This window comes from Leiobunum rupestre, chromosome 1 (assembly GCF_980474605.1).
Source record: "Leiobunum rupestre chromosome 1, qqLeiRupe1.1.hap1, whole genome shotgun sequence".
NCBI classification, from domain to species: Eukaryota; Metazoa; Arthropoda; class Arachnida; order Opiliones; family Sclerosomatidae; genus Leiobunum; species Leiobunum rupestre.
The window spans coordinates 748023-764707 of NC_143384.1; the positions used below are offsets into that span (position 1 = coordinate 748023).

General features: G+C 34.6%; 1 protein-coding gene across 1 annotated transcript; it reads left to right on the forward strand.

Annotated features, from left to right (window-relative positions):
• The first annotated feature begins 1509 nt into the window (after nucleotides 1-1509).
• LOC149960385 (cytochrome P450 4V2-like) lies at nucleotides 1510-16073 on the forward strand. The gene is made up of 10 exons (XM_090165082.1): nucleotides 1510-1596; nucleotides 9615-9703; nucleotides 10741-10931; nucleotides 12284-12353; nucleotides 12448-12571; nucleotides 12861-13016; nucleotides 13908-14090; nucleotides 14413-14479; nucleotides 14734-14904; nucleotides 16036-16073. The coding sequence occupies exons 1-10, from the start codon at nucleotides 1510-1512 to the stop codon at nucleotides 16071-16073; spliced, it is 1176 nt and encodes a 391-aa protein (XP_090021208.1).
• The last annotated feature ends 612 nt before the right edge of the window (nucleotides 16074-16685 follow it).

A 16685-nucleotide genomic window follows, 5' to 3' on the forward strand; every position in this document is an offset into this window, starting at 1 on the left:
AACTTGGCCGCTAGAGGTCGCAAGAAAAATATTTAGATTTGACAAATCCAGGTATTCTTAATAAACGAAATATGTAAAAATATTTATTATATGCACTCTCTGGAATTTTGGTAAAAAAATGATATAATCGGGCTTTTGGAACACTGCGTATTTTAGGTATTTAATGAAAATGTTATAAATGTAACACAGGGCTGTCCAGGGTGAAAGCTCAACTTCAGAGGCCCGGTGAAAACACGCCAAAAACGGTTTAAGGGGGCCGCTTTGGCACTGAGCTTTGCCAGCCCCTTTATCCCATACTTTTAGCTACAAGGGTCCAAGCCCGAGGGGGTAGTTACTGAAATCGATTAACTTATTTCCGAAATCATGGGTTATCACGCGGAATTTAAAAATATTTTGAGAAAAATCCAGAATTCACCGGTAATCATAAGAATTCTTTGGTAATAAAAAATAATTTACCAACAATCACCGGAAAACAATAGTACTCTAGAAAAATTCGGAAATAATAACATTTTAGGAATAAACACCGATAATGATTTCCGAAATCAGATATTTGTAAAAAAGTAGTATTTAGTAATAGTCATCAAAATGATCACAGTATTTCTGGATTAAATAGAAACTGCCAGACGCTTTTCTAATTGCCACTGGAAGTGCCGTCTGCGTAAAATATTTACAATTACCTAATATTTAGGTCATTCAGACTGAATGACGGGCCGCGGCTCGAAACGTCTCGACAATTTTTTTAATAAAAATATTAAATGACTTTTATCCTTTGTTCACGGGTTATTTCTTCGTAAACCAATTTATTTTATTCCACCTAAAATGTGCTTTGGAGAGAAAACGTAATTGGCACCAAACTATAGACCACGACTGTAATGAAATTACATAGCTTGACCCGTTGCAAAACTAGGTATTTTTCAGGGCCTGCAAGGGCGTATTTAAGGGGGGGTTGACCCCCCCGAAATGCTGATGACTGGGGTGGGTGCCTAATAAAAATTAGTGAAACTTCCGTCAGCACCCCCACCCTCCTTGAAATTTTCCCTCAAAACCCCCCCTGAAATAAAATCCTGGATACGCCCTTGCCCGTTACGCAACTTGATAATTCCCAGGGCCCTTTACCCAACTAGATAATTTCAAGGGTGTTACACTAAATACTTTTTAGGGAACGTTACGCAACCGAGAATAAATTGTTTGTTGGCCTCAACGATTCTGGATGACCTCCTGGCACTGTAACGAGACCTGGTGGTATCTTGGGCCAGAAACCAGGTTTGATCATTTCTGATGTTTAGGGCCGATAAATTAACCCAATGAACTTTAGGGCCCGAATCGATGCCCAATAATGTCTATGACCCGATACCAGGTTTGATTGTGTGTATTGCCCGAAACGAGGTCCGATAATATGTAGGGCCCGAAACGACACCCAATAATGTCAAGGGTCTGAAACGTGGCCGGATGATGTCTGTGGCCTGATACGAGGCCCGATAATATATAGGGCCAGAAACGGGACCCGAAATGTCTAGGGCCCAAAAGAAGCCCCAAAAATGTCCAGGGCCCGAAACGAGACCCTTTGATGTCAATGACCCACAACAAGGCCCGAAAGTAGGCCAGATAATATCTAGGGCCCGTAACGAAGCCAGATGATGTCTAGGGCCCGAAAATAAGACCCGGCAATGCCAAGGGCACGAGACGAGGCCTGAATACGTTTAGAACGTGAAAGTAGGTCCGATTATGTTTCGGACCCGTTATGATATATAGGGCTCGTAATGAAGTCCTTTGACGTCTCAAGAAGAACCAATGATTTCTGGCCTCGATTATTTCTAGGGCCTGCAAAGTAATCAGTAGAAATATTTAAGAAATTAAATATCTCGAAATCATAGAATTCAAAGAATTAAAGGGAATATAACCTAAAGTCGTTTTTAAAGCTAACAATTTCAGCAAGATTTGACTCACTAGCGCGAAAAATATCTAAAATCCTAGAAGGTAGCGGGCAATGTTGGTATGCCACACCAAATACATGAGGCTCTGTTCCCTTTAAAAAAAATATTCAGTAATCACAAGAAATAACCAATATTTAGTAGAGTTCACTAGGCGACTAAGCCTTGTATAGTTTAAGTAGAAATCGTTACCTGTATACATTTGCGGATATAACGGATACGCGAAACAACGAAAACAAACATTTTGTATTTAGACAATACTCAAAAACTGTAAAGCACATTTTAGTAATGCCGGGTAGGCCGGGGCCCATCATGTACAATATTTAAGGGGCGCAAAGTTAAAGTAAACTAGGGCCCCAAAAATGGGGAAAGGTCGAAAAAACGTGTAATTTAAATTAAAATAATGCATGGAATTTTTCGTTGGCTACTCTGGCCACATTTACTCTGGTCACTTCGCGCCTCTGTTTTAGTCCTGTTCAAACACCTTCCTGTTTTCGTCGTGCTTTAGTGTGTTAAAATTGTATCGGAAATGTGTTCTTTTTCGTTATCCCTCGAAATGAAGGCGAGCTTAACGGATTTTGTAGAATCTTTCTTCTTGAACGTCTAGGTACTTCCGTTCTTGTCGTTGAAACTTCTAGAGAGCTCTGCTTTACCTCTCTAATATTCTGCTTCAAACTTCTGAGTCTTAGCGAGTTTTTAAGCTTGATTAATATATATACTAATTCATGTTATGATTATTACCTTAGTCAATCGTAAGCTTAGTTTAACTATTTGTATTTAAAGTTTTGAATTATTTGCAATCCAATTTGTTGTATAAAACCAAGAGAAGAAAGCGAAGTACGATTTGGCCCACTTTTTCCAACAGGCAAACCGAAAAAGAAAATAATAATAAAATAAGTACATTATCCTTTTCTGTCTGTATACATGACCAGAGTATGTATCGTTAAATAAAACGACAATGCGAACAAAACCAAATAAATGCTTACGTAAGCTCGGAAAAAATAACATTTGAAAGGTGATACAAATACAAAGTTTTAATACTCTTTAAAGACGACCCCTAATTGATCATTTAAATAACAAAAACTTGAGTTAGCTAAAATTAATAACATTTATTAATAGAAAATTATTCTATATACACAGGGTGTTACGGATAAGAGTACCGAAACTTTCTATATTCATTCTATGGGTCTCTATGAGTAAAAAATGTCTTATAAACATGGGTCCTAAAGTGCTTCGTTTCAGAGATATGGGCTCCCAAGAAACTACCCCAAAAACCCGGACACAGCCTTAAATCTGGCAAACAATATTCTTCCTTGAACCAAATTGTTTTCATTAAACTATCAATTGTTTTTTATCCGTGAGGCAAGAAACTTTAATAACAAGAGGCAAAAGTTCATTAATGTCCTTTTAGAAGTAAAATAAGTTTGAAGACAAAGCCATTTTAATTTACTGATACGATTTTAATTATTTAATTTAAAGATAAAAATGTCATAAAAATTCTTAGGGAATGGTTTTAAAATTGTTTAATTCGTTTTGTAGCTAATATGGTACATTGGTCTAGGAACGCTTATTGCACGGACGGGCTCAAGAAAAATGGGTTAGAAGCTCAAACTTTCAACCAGCAGTAGATTCCTAAAAGACTGGTGTCAGATCGACACAAAGTTTAAACATTGTTTTTTTTTGTGATTGGCATGTAACCTGGAGAGAGATACAAATAATATTCGACTGGTTTTACCAAATAGACGAACGATTGAATCTTTGAACTTCTAACCCAATAAGCGTTCTTGGACGTGTCATATTAACCACAGAACGAATTAGACAAACTTAAAAGCATTCTTTTAGAAATCTTATGACATTTGTATCTTTAATTTTGATTATTAAAATCGTTCGTAACGACAACATGTTTTTATTTTATTTGGAGCCGTGTCAATAAAATTAAAATGGCTTTGTCTTCTAAAAGTACATTAATGAACTTTTGCCACTTGTTATTAAAGTTTCTCGCCTCACGGATAAAAAACAATTGATAGTTTAATGAAAACAATTTGGTTCAAGGAAGAATAATGTTTGCCGGTTTTTGGGGTAGTTTTTTGAGAGTTCATATCTCTGAAACGAAGCACTTTAGGACCCATGTTTATTAGACATTTTTTACTCATAGAGACCCATAGAATGCACATAGAAAGTTTCGGTACTCTTATCCGTAACACCCTGTATATTTATATAGTAAAATTTCGTTCTATATGAACAACCCCTACATTTCTAGATAAATATTCGTACGTAAAATGTGTTTTTTTAAATCGACGAACCAAGCCGTGATAAAAAGTTTTTAATATTAACCAAAGTTCAACGAATTTTAATCAAGATTTGATCGGTGTTTGATCATCAATTGGTCATATTTCGATAAAACCCTTTCTTAAGGATAACAGATACTACCAACAGCGTCAACTAAATCTTTAAAGATTACCCCAACTTGACTACATAAGAAAATGGAGAATTTCCACCTTCCTAACACTTATTTCAAAATAAAATAAGCTGATATAGATAATTTTATCAAACATTTTTTGTCACCTTTTGGTCTATATGAACAGCCCCTGAATAATGGACAATGTCGAATGATAAACATTTAAAAATCTCGCGTATTACAGAAATGATGTCCTTGTTTGTTTATATTTAAAAATAGCATGAAGCATTTTTTTCTTTAATTTTACTTTAATTTCCATACAAACCGACGCTACTAGTAGCCAGAAATTAAAAAAAACCATACATATATAATAAACTGAAATTAATAATAATTGTATTATGAAAGCCGACTTCTGTATTTAGCATTAAAATGTAAGCCCGACTTTCGGTGGCAAATAGCAATGGCCGCGCGGTTGCGCTATTTACCTCCGATTTTCGGTGGTAAATAGATACAGGCTATTTACCACCGAAAATCGGGGGTAAATAGCAACGGCCAAAACCTTTTACCCCCTATTGATTCTCAGATAGCAGTTGTGATATCTAGGGTACGCTCAGCAGCGCTCATCGGACTCAGCAATTAGTAATCGCTGACATCGGTTTCCTACTATACGGTTTTGACGTCTCGATGGTCATCGGTTGCTCACCGAAGTCATCCGCTGGAAGAGCCGGTTTTTTTCGATGATTGACGTCTTTACTGACGAAAAACTACTATAAATTCAACGCCATTTAAAAAAAACACGGATGACTGAATAAAAGCGTTCAGCAACTTACGACGTCATTATGACGAAAAAGCTCATATGTGCAAAATATAAATCGTTTTTTTTTCGTTGACTGTTACTGAACGTAACCCTAACTAACTATGATTAATAAGATATCAGATTTTGTGCTTTTCCGTTAAGATATTATCAGATCAGTTGATTTTTTTCAAAACAAAAGTTTAAACAGAAACAAATCTAAATTCATTGTAAGCCGTCACAGTATGTTAGCTGATTTTAAATGCCACACATTTATCGATATTTTTACAATTATAATGGCTGTTTATTTGAATTTGCAATCTAAAAGCTTGTTTATCAAACATAAGATAACTTTTTAGCTAACTGATTTTACTTAAAATTACATCAGAAAAAAATGGGATGCGTTTTCTGCTCTTTTATTAGTAAATGAAGTGTCTTTAGGCGTAAAGTAAATCATTTTATTTAACAGAAACAACTTATTTGATCCAACCAAATAGGCTTTCAATGCTTTTTGATAGATGATTTAATAGTATTTTATTTATTTCAAAATAGCTGTTTTGCATTATTTGTTTGCAATGGCGAAGATTTTTGATTCCGAAGACCTGTTTTCCGTCTCAATTTTCACAAGGAAATTGGTTATTCTGAAATCAGCCGCTAGTGCCGAGGTTTGTGGTTTCTTAATTTTTTATTTTCCACTTGGAGTTAAGACAGATGTAATTAAGTAGGAAAAAAATTTAATTTAAAATTAAGAATTTTTATGTTACAATATAACGTTTCTTGACTTCGTGCGTTTTAAAAATCGCACGCGCCGTATTGTTTCTACTTGTGGATAAGATATAATGATTAATTACAGATGACTGTTCGATTATCAAGTTTCCACATAAATAATTATTAAATAAGCAAAATAGCAAATTACTTTTCTATCTATCGATATAAATAAAATTAAATGTTTGTACGCTTGTTTGTTTGTTTGTTTCTACAAAATTAGGTTTGTGTATCAGTGGTGCCCTAATAATGAGGTATTGAGTTTCAACATACTATAGTTTTTTGCCCAAACAATAACTGTTGCTATAAGCAAGGCCATTTGAACCATTCCCAAATAAAAATTAAATCCATTCAAACCGTTGCTAACCAAAATTGCAACACCAAACTGAAAAAACTGGCCATTTTTACCGTTTTTAACCAAAATTGAAAGCCCTAGCTGAATGCATGATCATTTTTGAAATTCGTTACCGAAAAAATCCACCTAGCTGAAAACTCCGGTAATATTTACCATTCTAAACCAAAATTAAAATACATGGCGGATAGCCCTGGTAATCTGTACCGTAAGCCGACGAAATTTAAGACATACTGTAGCTGAAAGCCCTGACCATCGGTAACATTCTTAAACGAAATTTAAACAACCAGATGAAACTTTAGCCATTTATACCATTCTAAGCCGTAATTAAAACCCTAACTGAAACCACAGGTCCTTTGAACCATTCTTCAACCAAATAAAAACATCTTTGGCCATTTGTTGAGTTCGTAACTTAAATTAAAAGACCTAGCTAAAAGCCCTGGCCATAAGTACCGTTCTAAACCATAAATAAAACACCTAGCTCAAAACCTTAGCCATTGGCACCGTTCACAGCAAAAATTAAAAACCTAGCTAAAAGCTCCGGCCACTTAATGAACCGTTCTTAAAACAACAAGCCGAATGCCCTGGCCATTTGTACCGTTCTCAACTAAAATTAAGAGGCCTAGTTAAAAGCCTCCGCCATTTGTAAAATTATAAACCGAAATTGAAACACCGAGATGAATGACCGGCCACTTGTACCGTTCTAAACCAAATTTAGAACACCTCGCTGAAATCCCTGGTCTTTGGTACTGTTCTTATCTTAAATTTAAACACCTAGCCGAAAGCCCTAGCCATTTGTACCGTTCTTAATTTAAATTTAAACACTTAGCTGAAAGCACAGCCATTTATACCTACTATTCCGAAATTGAAACACCTAGTCGAAAGCACCAGCCATTTGTAACGTCCTTAACCGAAATTTAAAACAACTATCTGAAAGTACCAGCCATTTGAACCGTTATTAACCGAGATTAAAACAACATGCTGTAAGCCCCAGCAATATGTACTTTTCTGAGCCCAAATTAAAACACCTAGCTTAAAGCTCTGGCCATTTGTGACATTCTTAACAAAAAATTTACACCAAGCTGAAAGACCCTCCAATTTGTACCGTTCTAAACCCTAATTAGAACACCTACTTGATAGCACGGTCATTTGTACCGAACATAACCGAAAATTAATAACCTTACTAAAAGCTTCGGGTTTTAATACCATTCTTAACCCTTATTAAAACACCTAGCTGAAAGCCCTGGCCATAAGTACCGTTCTAAGCGACAAAATAAACACCTAGCTAAAAGCTCCGACCAGGTGTACCATTCTTTACTTTAATTAAAATACATTACTGAAAAGCCAGCCATTTGTACCAATCTTAAACAAAATTACAACACCTAGCTCCAAACCTGATCATTTGTACAGTTCTTAAGCGATGCTAAAACACCTAGCTAAAAGCTCTGATCATTTGAACTCTTCTTAACATAAATTGAAACACCTAACTGAAAACCCTGGCCGTTTTAAACCGTTCTTAATCGAAATTGAAACTTCTAGCTGAAAGCCCTGGCCATTTGTAACATTCTTAACCAAAATTTAATAACCAAGCTTAAAGCACGGCCATTTGTAGCGTTTTAACCAAAATTGAAATACCTAGCTGAAATTCCTGGCCTTTTTGTACCGTTCTTAACTGAAATTGAAACTCCAAGCTGAAATCCCTGGCCATTTGTACCGTTCTGAATCGAAATTAAAACACCTAGCTGAAAGCACTGGCCATTTGTACTGTTCTAAACCAAAACTAAAACACCAAGTTGAATGCATGGCCATTTGTACTGTTCTTAACTGAAATTAGATACTCTAGCTAAAAGTCCCTGCTATTTGTACCGTTTTAAATCGACATTTAAAAATCTAGTTGAAAGCACCGGCCATTTGTAGTGTTAAATATCAAAATTGAAAAACCAAGCTGAATGCCTGGTCATTTGTACCGTTTGGAACTGAAATTAAAACCCCTAGCTAAAAGTTCAGGCCATTTGTGACATTCTTAACCAATATATAACACCTAGCTGAAAGACCCGGCAATTTGTACCGTTCTTAACCCAAATTAGAACACCTAGCTCAAGACATAGCCATTTGTACTGAACTAAACCGAAATTAAATTACCTATAACTGAATGCTTCGGCGATTTGAACTGTTATAAACCAAAATGTAAACACCTAGCTGTTTACTATAAAATATGTCAATATTCTTAAAATTAATAACACCCCAGGTAAGGCGGCGAAGTGTATTGCACTTTCACGTCGCAGCAATTTGAGCAGGGTTGAAACTGGGTGGAAACTTCGAGCGAATTCTTCTACATAGAGTTTTCAAGTACTTGTCATTTTTCGACAAGTTTTCGGTTGCTCCTTTGCATAAAGACTTTTTGAGTTTACCAGTAATAGTTATTGTAGAAAGCTGTTGGCTTGCGTAGAAAAAAGGCTTGGCATCACCAGTACCGCATTGAAGTCTATGGTTAAGCAGGGAAACATGAATCCCAAGTGGAGGGGGTGTGGAGGGTTTTAGGGGTTTAAAGATGCTCGGAGCCTAGGGTCCCTTTCATGGATAATACGGCACTGACCATCACCTTCCTACTCAATTTAACCCGGCCACCTTAATTTAAGGCATAAACAGTCGCTGATTATTGTAATGGAATGTAAGACTGTAAACCAGACCTTATAAAACACTTTGTCTGAACTAACCGTCAAACATTCTAAAAGATTTATGCTAAATTACGTAAAAATACGTCCACTTATGTGTTATAGAACGTTTTACTTAAATAAGTTGATTTATTTTATTTATACAGGACTCCCACCAAAATCTGATAAAATAGGGAATAAGGGGATTTTTCAGGAACCATTTTGATAAAAAATGAAATCTTTATTTAATTTTTACAAAAATGACTCTTAAAATAGCATATTTCTTAACCTGGCTTAGTTTTAATTTGTAATAATATTTTATCACAAAAATTACCTATCTTTACTCAAAATCATATAGTTGAACTTTTACGACAGAGAGGCTCATTATGCATTTTACCGAATATTTAAATTTAGCCGAGCTCGTGGCGCCACCTAATGTAGTATATTATTATTATACACGTGAATCAATAAAATTATTGTTCAATATTATAAGCCGATGGTACTTTTCACCAAATTGATTAGAAATAGGGTGATTTAAGGACTAAGTTAAGGTGGTTTAATGACCTCGAAAAAGGTTGGGTGTGTTTAGGCATTATAGGGACCTTTTTGGGCCCTGTTTTCAGGTGAATAAACAGTCTCTTCACTTGAATAATAGGCTAAAATTATTTCCATATCTAGAATAAATTCAATTTCTCTAACTTTTTGATTTTTGTCATTAAAGGTTCTTTTCAGAAATCGAGACGAATTGAACAAATCACTATTTTATGATTCGTTAAAATCTGCGGTGGGAAACAGCATTTTATTCAGGAAGTAAGCCATTTAGTATTATTCCTAAACCTTTGATTTTCTAATCAAAGTTAATGACTACAAATTAAGTTAAACAAAGGGTTGAAATTATTAATAATAAACTACTGTACTATGTAAGGAAAGGCAGTAGCCACTTCAGGGTATTTGGTAAGGTACATGGGTGCTTTACTTAGATGGACTTTGGGCCTTTTTACATTTCCTAGAGCGTGCAAAATATTTTGTTTCATCCAAAAGATTTCAATTTCTGTGCACTTTGAATTGACTTTCAATATAGTTATCACTCTAGACCTACATTGTAACTGTCAATTCCATGGACCCCTTTCGGAGAATTGAGGGTCCTCTAAAACTTCGAAGAAGGTCTACCTGGAATACCCCGTTGCGCCGCCACTAAGGAAAGGATAAAATAAAATAAAAACTATGAAGTCGGCCTTTAAAAGGGTTGGCCCATGATTCAAATTGAAAATATTAATTGTGAAAATATTTTAAACATCTTTTTAAATGTTCAGGAATTAAATCGTTCTATAACGACATGTAACAGTGCTACAACGAACTATATTCGTCCACAAATCAATAAATGTTTATTGGTGTTCAATTATACTTTTACATCAGAGTTGTAGGGGCTTGGTCTAATCGCATCTGGTTTCTAGATTAATTATTTTGGCAAACCAATATATGCAGTGAAAGAACGATATATTATTGCGTAAATAGTAAATTTTAATTATTTTTTAATTTCACTTAAGCTACTTCACTAATGTGAATTATCTTTTAAAATAAGTTGATAACCGTTGAAGGACACTAACACATTTCTCTGACCAATTGAAAGTACAGACATTTTGGTTAATTTTGGCACCATTTTCCAATTTTTCGGTGAACGCACAAAAGGTGAAAGGGGGGGGGGACATATAAATCGAAATAAAAATAACGTAACAATTTGCTCCAGGTGAAACAGTCAAGTAACTGAACTACAATAATATTTATTATTTTAGATCGATTTAATTATTATTCACTCGCCGTTAATTTTCCAAATGTTCTTGATGTAGTGGAGACGAAACGTACCACAGGAGAAAAAAAATAATGAGTGCCATTTTTCTGAGCAAGAATATCAAGACGCAGGACGAAAACATGAAATTTCACGCATTAGCTCTGTTAACAGACATTGAGAACACCGAAGATTTGACGAGAGTGGATATGAGCAAACTATTTACTCATTACACATTCAACGTGGCTTTAGGTACGTGTCTTTCTTCCAAACCTACACACATATCTTCAATGCAGTCCATTTGAAGTGTACAGTATCTTTTACGAGAGGAGTATCCATGAAACATGCTCCTTCGCAGGCTCAACGCCAATTCCATTGAGCACAAATTTCCCACCAAATCGCGGATATGAACACCGCATCAAAGCTCAAAATATACTTAGCGTAAAGATGTAAAATGAAGTGATATTTTCCTATTGATAAATCATATTTCACTAATGAAATAAAGTAAATCAGTATATGAAGTCATCGCCAAGTGTTATCTTTCTCGAAAACCGCCTTTAGGAAACTTCTTATTTTTAGTTCCATCTTCCGATTCTTCCTAATAACTTTTGGGAGAGCTAACTCTGAATTTATTCTTTAATTTGTTGACTTAAAAGCAAACTAAGATTTAAACTTATGATTAGATTTAAAGAGACTTATACAGTCCTTTAACATTTTTTTCTCTCCATTTGGGAGCGACCAAAATATTTGAGCCCTTTCACTTAACATTTTACAAAGGAATTGCTTAACTTTCGTTTCTTCTTATACAAAACCATATCAAAGATGACCAATGTCGTTTTTTTTCAATTAGACATGCCTCTTATTTAGAAATATCTAATAGTCGAATATGACCTTTTCTACCTGTCCGTCAAGTAGGTCCAGATAAATAGACGCTTGAGAGCGGTAGCCTCTCAAAAATCCAGTGACTCGCTGGTTTGAATTTAGGACCCTCTTCAGACCTCTACCTCTCGTACTTTTGTTACAAATTGTTTATTTACCACATATTACCATTTATATTTTAGGTAAATTTTACACTTTTAACATTATTTAAGAGTTTTATACATTTATAAATTTGTCTACTATCTAAATTACGAATTCCAATTTAAAATTAAATTAATCAATTAAGAATGAAACTCAAAACTGTGAACAAAGTTTTCACAGCGACAAATTTGTCAGTTGTTTTCTTGTTCAAAAGGTTTACGACTCTGATCCTTTATTCCGAACTTTCAATTCCAACTTTATCACGAAGCCTTTCTTAAATGTTTTGATACTAAGGGGCAATCAGGGTTACCAAGAGGGGCATAGGTCCCTGTAAAACCATAAATCCAATCCCCAAAACAGCAGTTATTACTGATTTTTCTAGGATAAGGGTATTCCTTTGACTGTGGATTAGGCAAATTTTCGACCCACCTTGATTTTTCAAGGAAACCATTTTTTTTTACTAATATCTTGTCTCAAAATATTCTGGCATTATTATTGTAATTATAATAATAATTTCTTTCGATTAGATTAACTTTTTAGTTACTTACATTTAGTACGTCATGTTATGTTTAATAATTTTGTAGATCTTTGTATCAGCTCCTGTAGAATATTAAGAAACAAATCAATGACCACCGCTATTGAACAAATCGAAAGGTAATATTTCTAATTCGGGTCCAATGTTAATCCTTTACTTGTTTGTCTTTATCGGGCAGAAATTTAAAGTGCTTTTTGACATCTTCTTTAATAGGATCGTTGAAATAATGAGTGACCGAATGATCATGCCTTGGTTGTATTCAGATTTCGTTTTTTTCTCGACTGCAATGGGAAAGGAATTTGAGAAAATCGTGAAATTCAGTTTTGATTACATACAAGTAAGTTTTAGATGAAATATATTTATGGCTTAAAATGATTTAAGCAATGTTTCATTAATGACGTATAATCATAACGGTGCGTTTCACTTTAAGAAACTAGGGAGTAGGGAGGGAATTGAACATTTTGCGGTGGTGAAGTGGTTAGCCTCTCATTGCATTGTAGATTTAACACAATTCTAGTAAAGAATTATTCCCCATGCATAAAACATTGGGACCGCAGTTAAAATTGAAATTGAGGATTTCCATTTCAACATCATAACTTTGTTAATATTGTATGTTTTTGTACCAGGACCTGATTGATGATAGTAAACTTCAGAAAACGTCGACTGAGAATAACAATGATGTCACAAGCATTCACGACTTGGTTCAAAGCCATCCAGGGAAGGCCCTGCATTGTTACACAGAACGAGACATTATACAGGAGATAGTGACTATAGTAATCGCTGTGAGCAACTATTTCTCCATTTCTTGGCCAAATATAGATTCCTGTGAGTGTTCTGTAGAGAGGTGGAAACAGGGAGGAACTTGTAGCTAAAATAGAGAAACTGACAATTATTTATATAATTAGGTGCTAGGCATAAGTCTTAGTGAACCCCACCTTGAAAATGCCGCTAAGACATTATCTCAAGTCACATGTCAACAAACGATCCTGAGTAATAATACCGAAAGCAGTCTTTGTGATGTTGATCTACACGAGTTGCTATGGCAAGGAACATGGAAAAGACTAAATTAATTTTGAAATTAAAAATTCTCAATAAATTGCGTTAAATTCAGTGGGTAGGCCACTTTCACACGGATGTGTAAGAAAAGTGTACTTCAGGCTAATTTGTAGTATATGTACATGTAAAATTCCTTTTTTTATATAAACACGTTTGTCTTATGGTGTTTTTATTTTCCAAGTTACCGAGACGTAAGGTCAAGAAGTTAACTTCGTCTAAACATTTAACGTACACTCAGCTCAAATATAACCAAAACTATAAACTTAAAAATGTAAAGCCTTTCTACTAACGAATGTTCTTAACACATTCAATATGAAACTATATGCAATTGAAATCCCGCGGGTGGGTGTAGATTTCAACGCGTTTACCCAATCGGGTGATTATAGGGAATTTTATTGATGGGTCAGGTGGCAATATTTTTCCAGGGGTTTTTTTTGGTTACTTTTTGGTATATGGTTTCCACAATTTTCTTCCACTACCTGGTCAATTCAGTCACGACCAAATTATTATCTTTGATCTTCGTATCCGTCTTTTTCCGGATTTCTAGATTAAATTTATATAGAGCAAAAACAATTATTTTTAAATATGCTGTTTTAACATTTGTTTCTGAATTTCAGGCCTACGACACATCCAGGAGCACCTTGGAATGGGCAGTTTTCCTGGTTGGACACAACTCGAGAGTTCAGACTAAAATTCATCAAGAACTCGATGAGGTGCTCGGTTCTGGAGATGCCAACAATGAGGATCATCTCACCTGGGATCACATTTCTAGATTGAAATATTTAAAATGCGTCCTTAAGGTAGGAATTATCTCACATGGGTTAATTAATCTAGTAGCCTTTCAGTTTAGGGAGACAAATTTGTCTAGGAAACCCCCTTTCAAAGATTATGGTCTGAAATCATCCCCCCCCCCACCTTCAAAGATTATGGTCTGAAATCATCCCCCCCCACCATCAAAGATTATGGTCTGAAATCACCGCCCCCCTTCAAATATTATGGTCTGAAATCAAGGATTAATAACTGGAAACTACAAGCACTAATAATTTATATACCCCCGTAACTGGACACTACACCTGAAATTGTCTCATAAAACTTTGGATGAGCGGCGTTTATATTTTGCAGGAGGTAATGAGGCTTTATCCACCAGTTCCGATTATGGCCAGAAAAATAAAACAAGATATCGATATAAGTAAGTCGTTTGATTATGTCTCTAATTTCCATATTCAAATATCATCTCACTACTCAATACTTCCCCAAATTTGAATCAATCTATAAAATTGTCAACGCAAGGTTTTAAGTTGATTTTAAGAAGCTTTGAATTTAAATTAATATATAAATCTGGATTAAATACAGTTTTGGCAAGTGGCTGATTAACTCGTCCCTGTAAAGCTTTGCTCGTTGCCACTGAACCTTATTAAAGACTCCATTTCTGAAAAACGGCAGATGGCACTACGATCCCAGAAGGAACTGACGTGGCTGTCCTGATCTCATTCATTCATCGGAGCGACAAGTACTTCGAGAATCCCGAGTTGTTTCATCCCGAGAGATTCGAGTCAGGTGACATTCACCGCTACGCCTTCATCCCGTTCTCATCGGGCTCCAGAAACTGTTTCGGTAATTATCTAACCTGTCACACGTGTTTGTAAGCCTATTATTACTATTATAACATCATCTTCATTCAGAAGATCTTTCTTACCAAGTGCTCTTTTACATAAGATCCTCCACTCCTAGTTTATTTTCAAATAAATAGAACTTCTTAACTTATAAGTTATGGTTTTTCACTTAGATTTAAACATTGTTTTATAATATAGTTTATAAAACTTTGATAAATAGAATTTAAATAGATCACGTTTAAAGTTATTGAAGTCTTTTTTGCTTTTAATTTATTGGATAAACAGTTCATTCATAATTTATTCTCGGAAGTATAGAAGTCTTGCGATCAAATATATTATACATTAACTGAATCTCTGGTAATATAGTGGTGTATATCCGGTTGAAACAATATGTAAATATAGGATTGTGTCATTCCCTTACGGGCTTTAAAAGCTTAACAGTCCAAAAGTATTTTTCTTTTGAGCTCCAGATAATGCAAATAGAGTTGTGCATGGACATATTTTGTTGAGGTTCTTTTGTTTACGCCTAGTAATATTATGGAAAAAAGCTCAGCTACGCTGAGTAAAGAAGGTGATATATAGGTAGACCTGAGTCATGCGTTGTGGCCAAGAAAGGACAGGTATTTGAGTGGATAATTAATAGTTTTAAATGCAAATTAAATCCAATAAATTTTATTTTTTGGGGGTTACACACATACGTAATTTACGAGGTTACCGTATAAATTTAAAATTGTGTAGTTTTTGACTTTCGACTTCTAGTGACCGACGCTGAATGAATATATCAAAACAAACTAAAAACTACATAACCGTTATGGCAACAACAATTGTTTACTACCCGTAAACCGCGTATTTGATAAATAAAAAAACGTTGAAGTTTTAACAAAGTGTACAACAACAATGTATATATCATCTTAGGTATTGCTGTTTTCCTTTTCAGCCTATATATAGCGGCCATTTTGAAGTAAATTGGTGGAATATATTTATGATTAATTATTAATTTTTATTAAAACTTGTTTTATGGTTACTTAGTGGAAAAGTACACTGTCTAGTACATTTATCAAATTTGGTTTTAACAAAGTGTACAACACCAATGTACAAATATCATCTTATGTATTGCTGTTTTCCTTTTCAGCTTACACTGTAAAAACTGTAGAATTGAAAGTGGTTTAATAATGGTTTGAACTTCATCTCGATTCCAATAATGGTTTCAAATGCGACAGATAAAGGTTTAAAAATGGTTTCTGCAAACTTTAAACCATAAATGGTTTACCCGTATAACGTTCTATTGTTAGACCAAATCTACTTATGTTCTGATATTAGACGTGACGCCTAATAGTATCGCATAAGAACGTTACACCGAAATTTTAAGATTTCACATCACAAAAACTTAATGTACTGATATAAGAACGAAAAACCTAAATGTTCTAATATTAAACCTAAATACCAATGTTCTGATATCAAACGTAATAATTTAATTTTAGTGCGTAATATCATAATGTTCTGTTAATACAGATATAAAAATACTCGGGTATTAACGGGAATATATAGTTTGAAATATTTCTAACTGCGAATTTCTTAAAACCTAGTCTCTCTCAGCAACGTTGAACGTATAGTAAAGCCATTTCTCTATCTTCATATTATTGCACTCCCATCTTGACCCCTTGGGCCCTTTCCAATAATGGAAGGCATTGAATTCCATTCGAAAAGATAATACGATTTCCTAAAAGTTTTTATAAATTTCTTAAGTGCTTGCCAATTTCGACGTAAATGGTCTTTTTTGTT

Coding starts and splice junctions, on each gene's coding strand:
- LOC149960385 (XM_090165082.1), top strand. CDS start 1,510: ATGTCTAGGGCCCAAAAGAAGCCCCAAAAATGTCCAGGGCCCGAAACG. Junction 12,354..12,447: donor GCTATTGAACAAATCGAAAG/GTAATATTTCTA, acceptor CTTCTTTAATAG/GATCGTTGAAATAATGAGTG. Junction 14,091..14,412: donor ATTTAAAATGCGTCCTTAAG/GTAGGAATTATC, acceptor TATATTTTGCAG/GAGGTAATGAGGCTTTATCC.